The sequence below is a fragment of the Chrysochloris asiatica genome, unplaced genomic scaffold (assembly GCF_000296735.1).
Source record: "Chrysochloris asiatica unplaced genomic scaffold, ChrAsi1.0 scaffold00025, whole genome shotgun sequence".
NCBI lineage: Eukaryota > Metazoa > Chordata > Mammalia > Afrosoricida > Chrysochloridae > Chrysochloris > Chrysochloris asiatica.
The window spans coordinates 14,535,500-14,546,322 of NW_006408543.1; the positions used below are offsets into that span (position 1 = coordinate 14,535,500).

The window sequence follows — 10,823 nt, forward strand, 5'->3', positions numbered from 1 at the left end:
CGGGGTGCCGCCCTCCCGGCCCGAGCGCTGCCAGGCGCCACCCGGAGCCCTCGCGCCGCGCAGGCCCCAGCCGCGCGCAAACTTTTGCTCCAGTGCCCGGCGCTCCTCCCTGAGCGTGAAGCCCCCCGGCGTCCGCGCCGCCCCAAGGGTGAGCATCGAAGCCCCGCCTAGAGGGCGGGGGATTGGGGAGGCAGCACGCTTTAAATGGGGGGACGTCCGGCGGCTCCAGAGCAGAGCTGGCGTGGGGTAACGCGGACCTCCTTTCCTGGAGCGGAGGAGCTGCTGGGGCCACCGCCAGCCAAGGTGGCACGAGGCTCCGAAGGGGCGAGGGTGGAGCTGGAGGCGGGCTAGGGAGGGGGGCGAGGGCAAATGGGGGTGCGCACGGAGGTGCCTATGTTGCAGTGTGCGCAGTGATAGCTGGCGGGGCAGAGGGTGCACGCAGCATGTGATCGCGGGTAGGTTTGTCTGCAGGGTCGGCGAGTGTGCAGGAGTGTTAGTGGGTGTGCCCGCCGGCTTTGAAGGGTGCTCACAGTGGGGGTGAGTCGTGCATGGTGGTTTTGGGGGTGTGCACGCGGCCAAGGTGTGCACGCAGGATTCTGGGGGTGTGCACGGAGCTTAGGTGTACTCTCTGGGTTTGGGAGGTGTGCACCGGGAGAGAGTGTGACTGTCGGTCTGCAGGCTTCTGTGAGTGTGTGCATGCAAGGTCAGTGAGTGGGCAGGCTTCACTGAGGATGTCCCAGGGTGAGGGACGTGCCCGCAGGCCGGGCTGGTACGTGTGCAAGGGGGGTGGTGAAGATGGTGCCCATGCAGCCGCGCGTCTGACCCGAGCCTCGCTCCTCTGACAGGTCGCGGCGAGAGTGGGCGCGGGGGTGGAAATGCTGCTCCGGGACCTGGTGCTGCGCCGAGGCTGCTGCTGGCCCTCGCTGCTGCTACACTGCGCGCTCCACCCGCTCTGGGGTTTCGTGCAGGTGAGTGGGGTGCCTGCTGGACCTCCTGGGCAGGCTGTCTAGGGAAGTGGCACTTCAATTCTCGCTTCCTGCAGCGGCCCCTCTGATTGGTCCTGGGAGAGTTTAGGAATAGAAAAGAAGCTAGGGTCCCTGTACTTAAAGTCTAAAAACAAAACAACTCTGCAGAGAGGTGGCCTGGATCTGCCTAAAGGACAGGGCCTTGGAATGAACTCTGTGAAAATAACAGTCAAATGGGGTGGGGGGAGGGGGGCAGCCTTAGGGTTTAACAAACTTAAAAGAAAAAGCAGTTCCAGGAATCTGCAGTCATTGCCCACCGGAACCACTGGTCAGTTTCAAATTAGCCTTCAGTTGGCCTTCCAAGGCCCAGGCTGTGTTATTGGATGCCATGCAGTTGGGGTATGAACAGGGTATGCGTGGGGAATATAAGGAGGGACTCTCCACAGATAAGGACTGCCTGAAAATGGAAGCTGTTACCCTTGATCCCAGACCCTGAGGCCACCATTAGCTGCCGTGACATCTATTGGAATCAGGGTGAGAAACAGACCAGATGGTTCCTCATGCTTTCCGGGATGCCTCCAGTCTGTGGGACAATGGAAGAGTGAAGAGGTGGACTTTGGTGTCATCTCAGAATATTCTGCCCCAGCTTTGTCCTTACCAGATGCAGGGTTTGGGGCAAGTCACTTGTCTGAGGCCCCATTTCTTCTTCCTCATGGTGCTAATGAGATAAAGCAAGCATGAGGTCTGGAACTTGCTAACAGAACAATAGCTTACTTCTGCCATGGTTAGTGATAGTAACGTGGCTCCTGAATCTGATTTACTGAGTACTCTGCCAGGTAGTTTCTGGAATTGCTAGTCATTCAGCAGACTCTGAAGGATGTTTTCACTGCTTTCACCCTCGAGGGACCCACTCTGGGGTATTTACAACTTCATGTTCTCCTGGTGGCACTTTGGCACTTGGGGACGGTTCAGATGGCTGCTCTGAGTAGGTGGTGGTGGTGATGGGGGGACAGGCCAGAGAAGTAGGGATGGGGCAGTTTGCTGGTCTGTCATGTCTATGGACTGCCCCAAGTGATGGAGCCCTGCTGGGAACCAGTTCCGTCCAGCCTGCCCAGATGGTGGCTTGGGTGACACTCAGAGAGATCCAGGGGCTATGACACTGGGACAAAGGGAGCCAGTCAAGTGCGCCAGGAGCCAGTACATTCTGCTCCCAACGGCCGTCCCCGGCTTCTGCCCTCTTCACTGGTTTACCTCGTTCTCACTCACAATTGTTTTCCTTTCGGAGTTGACAGTTTTGTTTAATGTGTGAAACAGCTGTTATGAAACTCAGCCGTACCTCCTCAGGATTCAGGGTTTTGTCACTTGTAAACACTTTGGTGGTTTGGGATCGACTTCCCTTGTCATTGAATGTGGAGCTAAACCTCTGATGTTAAGTTCATGCAGTTTTGATATTCGTTTGTTTATAGTTTTCTCTCTTCTGTAAGAGTTTTTAGCTACTACGGTGAAGAATTTGAGGATATTGTCTGTCTCCAAGGCTAGAATTCTGCTGCATGAGGTATCGTTAGGTACAGTTTAAGCAGTTCCGACTCATTACAACCCCAGATACGACAGAATGATACACTGCCTGGTCCTGGGCCAAACTCACAATTGTTGCTGTGTTTGATTTGAGCCCATTGTTACAGCCATTGTGTCCATCCATCTTCTTGAGGGTCATCTGTTTTCGTGGACCCTCTACCAAGTGAGATGTCCTTCTACAGGGGCTGGCCCCGTCTGATAAGATGTCTATACTAAGTTTGAACAAAGTAGCTGGGCTGAAACCAACTACCTTCCACTCCGGTACATAATGGTTACAAATCGGGCTGCGAACCTCAAGGTCAGCAGTTTGAAACTACCTGCTGTTCCGTGGGAGAAAGATGAGGCTTTCTGCTCCCATAAAGATTTACAGCCTCGGAAACCCTGTACAGGGTCACTCTGAGTCGGAACCGACTCCACGGCACATAACCACCACCACCACCACCCTCCACTACTGCCACCAAAAGAAATCATTATTTGGAAGCAACTTAGTTTTTAAAACAGTGTCCTACAGCCTGGTAGTAATTTGCACAAGCAGTTGTGTGTGTGTGTGTGTGTGTGTGTGTGTGTGTTTAGATGCCATTACTCAATTCAGGTCAGAGTCTGTGAAAATCAATTTGAAAAGGGACCTTTCAGACAAATAACATCTTGACTTCGGAAGAATTCATCTACAAATGACAGGAACTGAGGACCCAAGAAAAGGGGGGCTTTGGAACAAACAGACTGGTCTTTCAACAAGAGAGCTAAAGGAACTTAAGAGGAGAAATGGAAATGCATGACCCCATGAGTTCCCTTTAAGCAGAGGGGATAAAATCCATCTTGTCATAGTAGGTTCTGAAATATAAAGAAAGATTTTAAAACATGAACGTTTGGCCAAAAGAATCCCCCAAAGCAGTAAACATGAGGAAGGGTAGGCGCACATCACAACATCTGACAATTCACAGGGTAATTGATAAGGCAACAGACTAGTAGTTCCCCAATGCACCAAGTTCTTATGTTGAAATCAACCCAACATCCTTAATGCTGTCCAGATGATAAGAAATGTAATCATTCAAGTTAGATGATGGCATTTAAATGACCAGATGAGTTGGTAGGGGCATGTCTTAACCTTTTTTCTCTTTTCTTGAACTGTTCTAGAATTGAACTTTTGTGATTTAGCGTTCTTCTAAGTTCACTTCTAGATGATTGCTTCTTTTGCAAGTGGAGAGAGTGACAGCCCAAGAGATTTATTGGGTATGACAGCAGTGTGTCTCATCAAGTTACGGTGGAGCTGGCTGTCTCCATAAATGATGCCAGAAATCGTCAGCTTTATGGGTCGCCCTCCGAAAGTACTAATCATGGTGACAGGCTCTGACCGGGCCATGAGGCTCCGTGTTCTGAGGCATGGCGCCCCAGGCCCAAGAGTTGCTGAACCCCTGCTAAAACCAGGCACCATAACTTCATTATCCAGCAGAATTTACAGGCCACCTACTGTATGCTAATGGAGTCCAGGTGTGGTGCTGTAGAATAAACACTGAACTGCAAAGTCAGTGGTTCAAACTCACCAGCCGTGCCTTGAAAACCCTATACAGGATCGCTATGAGTCAAAACTGACTCAGTGGCACTTAACAACAACAACTGTATGCTAAGCTTTGTCTTACGTGCAAAGGATGGAGGCCTTGCTGCTCTCATGGAGCTGATAGTTTGGCAGTGGAGAGATCATTAAACAAGTAACTACAGGCAAGTGGAAACAAACAGCCAGGAGACAGAACCTTACTGAGGAGCCCGAGACGCCTGGTAAATGTAGTGCTCCTGCTAATATAAGAGACTGAGGAGGCAGGACGGGAGGTGGGGGAGAAGCATCCTGGTAGAAAGCTGCCCTGAGGCTTAAGGAGAGAATGGGGGCGTTGGATGCAAGGCCACTGGTGTAAGCCACTAACTTTGTGCTTTGCAATTTGAACTTGACCCTGAGGACCACAGCAACCACTGAGGGGTTTAAGTAAGAGATCACATGATCTTAGATTGACATTTCAGGAAGTTCCAGCACAGAGTATGGATTGGGGAGAGGATGACTGGCGAGAGGCAGGGAGGCTAGTGAGAGTTTAGTTATCATATTTAGCAAATGAAAACACAAGGTTTCCAGGTATATTTGAATGCCAGATAAGCAAAGATTTCTTTTCTTGTTTTAAAATTAGCATAAGTATATCCCTTAAGGAGCTCTGGTAGCATAGTGGTTACGAATTGAACTGCAAACTACAAGGTCAGCAGTTCGAAACTACCAGCTGTTCCGTGAGAGAAAGATGAAATTTTCTGCTCCCATAAAGATTTACAGCCTTGGAAACTTTGTACAGGGTCACTATGAGTCGGAACCAACTCCATGGCATATAACCACCACCACCGTATGCCTTACAACATTGGGATATACTCATACTACAAAACAAACAATGTTTATCCAGCATTTGGTTTGACAGGTTGCCCTGTATCTTATCTGACAATCCTTGGTAAGAGGTAGATGCTGCTCAGGAGCTATGGCAGTCCGTGGTCTGGTTTAGGGTGGTGGCATTGAGGATGGATTCAAAGTGAATTGAGAGTGGAAGGATTCAAAGACTATGTAGGAGGCAGTATCCAGGGGACCAGGTGAGCCAGAGGGCAGAAAGCTGCCCAGGACTTGGACAGAGGGCGGAGAAGGGGTAATAATGCCGAGAACTGGTAGCCTTGTGTTCCCTGGACCTTTGAAGGCCAGAAAGTGTCTGGGAAGAGAACGGTATGTAATAGACACGCTGAGACAGGCACCTGTGGTCTCTCTTTGACATCCCTCCAGCCCGGTGACAGAGCCACAGAAGAGAGGTGAGTTCTGTTACCTATTACATGTACTAAGTCCTCGGGTAGCGCTGTATGATAAGCATTAGTGGTTCAAATCTACCAGCTGCTCCTCGGAAACCCTATACAGGGTCACCATGAGTCGGAACCAACTTTATGGCACTTAACAACAACAAAAGTCTAGGTGGCCTCAGTTCCTAATGGTGATGACCATCAGGGACTTATCTCTCTGTGACCACAGCAAAGATAGATAGGATCCTGAGGATGCTGCAGAGCAGGGGCAGGAAAGTAGGCTGGAAGACGAAGTGGTTCCCGGAAGTAAACGTAGCAGTTTTTGTTCTGTGGGTATAAAACATAAGAACTTCCCTCCTCTCCTTTTTAGCAGAGGTAACTTTGCTTAAAAGTTACCACTTGTACTTCCTTGAGAGACTCCCCAGTAGATAAACCAGCCAGGAGCCAAAACAAAATAACCAGTGATGGAGGCTTTGTCTCCACTCCCACCAATTCAACCAGCAGAACCCTGAAACAGAGTCAGAGTTGGGGGATGAACTAGATCCCATGCTTTCCCACCTATGGGTAGACCCACCCTTCCACACGTTTTTATTGAGCGGGCATTGAATCCTACTTGGTTTTTCTGAGCACATTATCCCTGCTGTTGAGTGTGGGTAATAATACCTGCCTGTCTTGGTTAGTCTCAGGATGCAAGAAGAAGGTGGTTCATGTGTCTGGCACATAGTAGGGAGAAGTAAAGTACAGACATCTCTACCTGCTCCTCAACTTCACAGTTGATTGTAAAGGAGATAGACAATAGAAAACAGAGGGGGCAGTGCTGAAAAGAGAAGTGCTTTGTTGCAGTAATGGGCAGGTGGATCTGATTCAGGGATGTGTGGGATTCAGAACGGTTTGCCCAAGAAGGTTACGAGAGAGATGGGTTTGATGAATGACTTGAAGTTGGCAAGAGGATGTTGCTGTTGTTAATGGCCCTGAGGTCAGCCCCTGACTCATGGGGGCCCCATGCACAATGGACAAACTGTTCCCCGGTCCTGCACCATCCCCAGGACTGGCTGTCATCAGACCTTGGGATCCACAGGGTTTCCACTGGCTGATTTTCAGAAGCAAATCTTTCTAGTCCATGTTAATCTGAGAGCCTCTTTGAAACCTGTTCAGCATCATGCCAGCACATAAGTCTCCGCTGATGGACAACTGGTGGCTTCACATAAGGTGCACTGGCCAGGAATCAAACCCGAGTTTCCCTCGCAGAAGGTGAGAATTCTACCACTGCCTGCTGGCAGGTGGATAAGGGGTCTGAATATGCAGAGGTCCAGGTGAATGAGGGCCAACAGCAACAGACCTACATAGGATTAAGCTACCTGGCAACTCTGCCAAGTGAGGACATCTAAGTGAGGACTGCCCCTCAGGGAGAACAATTAGACCAGACTCAGTGCCTCTCTCAGTGATAGCCATTGGTTAAGAGTCATTATTGCTAAGTGCTGTTGAATTGGTTCCGACTCATAGTGACGCTGTATAGGGTTTCTAAGGAGCAGCTGGTGGATTTGAACTGCCAATGTCTTGATTAGCAGCCCAGTGCTGATCCTGGGAGTGATTGTACCCATTCCAGTGGCATGGTAGATTTTTAACATGCAGAGCACTTTCTCAACTGCCTCATCCTCCTTCAGTCTTGCAACTTGGCCCCAATTTCTCTGACTTCGATTTCGTCACATTAGACACTCTTGTACATCTGTGCCCTTATATCCGCTCACAGAAATAGGGCATTGGGTCAGGCCAGGTTAAACCAACGTGCTCCTCTTGAACTCTGGCCACATACATTGCACCTTGCAGAGTAGGAAAGTAATTGGTTTGGCAGCGGTATTGCTGGAATTTCATAGAGTTCAGCAGATGCTCACAGCCTTGGTGGCCAGCCACTGGGAGAAGGGAACTTTCGAGCAACCCCAGGAGTCTTAGAAGGTTGGCATCCAGAGGAGGACAGGCTCCATAGTAGGTGATGGGACCACCACCCCAGAAAACAAGCCACTGGACTAGGCCCTAGCATGTAAGGAGTTTGTTGGCTCTGTGAAATAATTGCAAAAATTCACCCTATCCTGGAGCCTGCTTTTCCCGGTGGGAGGTGAGATAGTCTTCTGGTTTGAAATGCTGTCACTGGCCCTTTAAGGTGGCTAGCAGGTGCTTCTTGGGGTTGTAGATTTTAAGCGAGACCGTAAGTCAGTCTACCTCCTACTGCTAACTCTGTGGCCATTCCACAAGCCTGTCCATCTCCAAGTGCCCAAGGGAGTCTTTTGGGCTTTTGCTACCAAGCCCTGGAAACGAGCATAGGGACGACATTTGTCTCCAAACCAGTTGACTTGAAACCAACACCAACTCATGACTATCTTCTGTGTGTCAGAGTAGAACTGTGCTCCAAAGGTTTTTTTTCCCTCAGAGTTTTTGATGGCTGGTTATTTTCAGTAGATAGCCAAGCCTATCTTTTGAGGTGTCTCTGAGCGAACTTGAACCCCCAGCCTTTCCGTTAGCAACTGAGCATATTAATCATGTGTACCACCCAGGGATTCAGGGTTGGCCTGCCGGGAAACTGGAGTTTGTGGGTTTGAATGCTTTCAGAGATGATAGCCAGAGATATTAATCATGGCCATCCCTCGGAGAGTGTTTATGGAAGGGAGGGGACCACCAGCTCTTCCCTCCATACCTTTAAATCAGCTTGCTTCCTGGGAAGACACAGAATGCTAAGCTCATGCATTTATGTGGCTAAATGGCTTAAGCAAAGGTCTGCATCCAAGCCCACCAGCAGCTCCACAGAAGAAAGATGAGGCCATGTAGCTTTGTAAACATTCACACTCTTAGAAAGTCCTTGTGGCAGTTCTATGCTGTTCTATAAGATCACCGTGAATCAAAATAAAATAGATGGTGGTGGAGTTTGGTTTTAATGGTGTTGAGAGACATTTTGGCAGTCAACCTAAACTAGTGGTTCTTACCTTGGTTGTACATGAGAAGTTGAAATGAAATCCCAGATGCCCCATTCCAGTGGCTGAACATCTGAATCAGTCAGTCCTGGGAGGGTCTAAGACACAGATATATTTTTAAAGCTTCCCAGGAGATTCTAACAGATAGTCAGTTTGAGTACTGCTGCCCACTCCTGAGGTCCTGCCCAGTTTCCAGATGACGAAACTGAAGCAAGTACTGAGAAAGACTCTAGACCAGGATTCATGATTCTGGTTCAGTTTTTATATATTCATTTCTTTAATTCTTTCAGTCATCAAATATTCATTGAGGCTAGGCACCCCCATGAGTGCTGGGTTATTATAACTGTTGTTAAGTGCCACCGAGTCACTTCTGACTCACGGAGACACCCTGTGTTACAAAGAACTGCCCTCATAGGGTTTTCTTGTCTCGGAGCTTTATAGAAGCAGGTCACAAGGCCGTTCTCCTGCAGAGCAACTGATGGCTTTGAACCGATGACTCTTTGGTTAATAGTTGAGCACTTCACCATTGAAGGAAACCTGGTGGCACAGTGGTTAAGTGCTTGACGGAACAGTTAGCAGTTTGAACCCATCAGTCTCTCTGATTGAGAAAGATTGAGTTGACAACATTGGAAACTCTACCGGACAGTTCCGCTGTGTTTTAGGGGGTCACTGTGAGTCAGAATCGACCACCAGGACCACTGTGGGTTATAATAAAAAACAAAGCCCACTGGCATCGAGTGGATTCTGAACCATAGCAACCTTGTAGGTTTCTGAGATTAGAAAGCTTTACAGGAGTCCTGCCATGGTGCTGTAGAACAGACACTGGACAGCTAACAGCAAGGTGGGTGGTTCAAACCCACCAGCTGCTCCTAGGAAACCCTCTACCGGGTCACTATGAGTCTCAGAACTGACTTGTCGGCACTTAACAACAACAATAATAACAAAAAAATCTTTGCAGGAGCATACAACTTCATCCTTGTCTCGTGTAGGGCTGGTGGGTTTGAATTACCAACCTTTTGCTTAGAAATCCAATGCTTGAACCCACTGCTCCACCAGGGCCCCTTGTAGGTTATAAATAATGCTATTGTTGTGAAGTGCCATCGACTAGGATCTAACTCATTTGTTGTTGTTGTTGTTGTTAAGTGCCATTGAGTTGGTTCCAACTCATAACGACCCTGTAGCGATCCGGTAGAATGTTTCCAAGGTTGTGAGTCTTTGAGGGACCAGAAAGTCCAATCTTTCTGCCACAGAGCAGCTGGTGAGCTCAAGCCACTGGTCTTGTGATTCAAAGTCCAGCTCCTCCCCTCTAGAACCACCGGGCTCCATGGGTTATAATGTTGTTATTAAGTGCTGTCGAGTCGGTTCCGATTCAGAACAACCCTATATAGGGTTTCTGAGGAGCAGCTGATTATAATAGTGAGAGGGAAAAAGAGGCCTATCCCCTGTTCCTGAAGAGCTTCAGTCCAATGGTGAAGACACCGATATGGATCAGATATCCAGTCACCTAACTGTCACTTTCTGTCCCCAAGAGTGGAATCTGGTGCCAAGAAATCCTTAAAAGGAGGTTCCATCTGTCCAGAGAAGTCAGAGATGCTGAGAAGGAGCAGCGTGTGTGGGGTGGGGGGATCCCAGACATGGGAACTGTGTATGTGAAGGCTGTGTGGTGGGAGTGAGCTTGGCCAGGGTCCAGAACTGAAAGCGGTGTGGTGTGGACAGGGCAGAGAGCCGAAGTGTGGATGAGATGGGTCTACAGGCATTGTGTGGGGGCTAGGACACCTGCAGGGCTTGGTGGGTTAGGAGAACCACTGAATGCTGGGAAGACAGGCCAAGGGGGACTGGGAGCACAGATGGTTTCGGTGGTTGTTTTTGTGTAGAAAATAGACTAAACGTTGAGCAGGTCGCTCTGACCTCTTGGTCACGGGGTTAGTGGAGCAGAAGCCTTGCTGGATATCATTCTTCCTTCAGTTTGGTGGCTTCACCTTAACGTCTACCGAACAGGGAGCTGATAGTTGGCATACATGTAGCACAGAAAAGGAAGGTAGGAGAGATGGTGAGTTCGGGTTCCTGAAGTGATGGTGTTGCTCTCCTGGCACTATCTAGTGTGAGAACTCTGGGCAGGGACTTGTCCAGCCTGGGCCTCAGTTCCCTCACTTGTGCAATGGGGAGATTGTACAAGGTAACCTTCAAGTTCTTATGCGTTGCTCATAATGTCCAAGGTGCCATAGCTGATCCCTGGCAGAGCTAGAAAGAAACCTTGATCTTCAAACCTCCTGTAGCATCTTCTTGGAACCAACAACTCCACCTTCCTGCCGGTTCTCTTGGGGAGGAGGGGAGTGCAAAGCTACAGGCTAGCCAAGGGATGGATGGGCCCATGACAACTCCCAGTTACCTCATTGTCTTCTACATCTCTTGGGCACATGTGCCCATGTCCACAGGTGACACATGGTGAGCCCCAGAAGTCCTGCTCCAAGGTGACCGACAGCTGCCAACACATCTGCCAGTGCCGGCCCCC

At 49.4% G+C, this 10,823-nt stretch overlaps 1 protein-coding gene across 1 annotated transcript in view; it reads left to right on the plus strand.

Moving 5' to 3' along the window:
- Positions 1-875: 875 nt before the first annotated feature.
- The window catches only part of PRIMA1 (proline rich membrane anchor 1), an 80,353-nt gene continuing 70,405 nt past the window's right edge, over positions 876-10,823 (plus strand). Inside the window, exons 1-2 of the mRNA XM_006839552.1 lie at positions 876-968; positions 10,747-10,823. Of these exons, the coding sequence (XP_006839615.1) occupies positions 876-968; positions 10,747-10,823 (170 nt within the window). The remainder of the gene's footprint in view (positions 969-10,746) is intronic.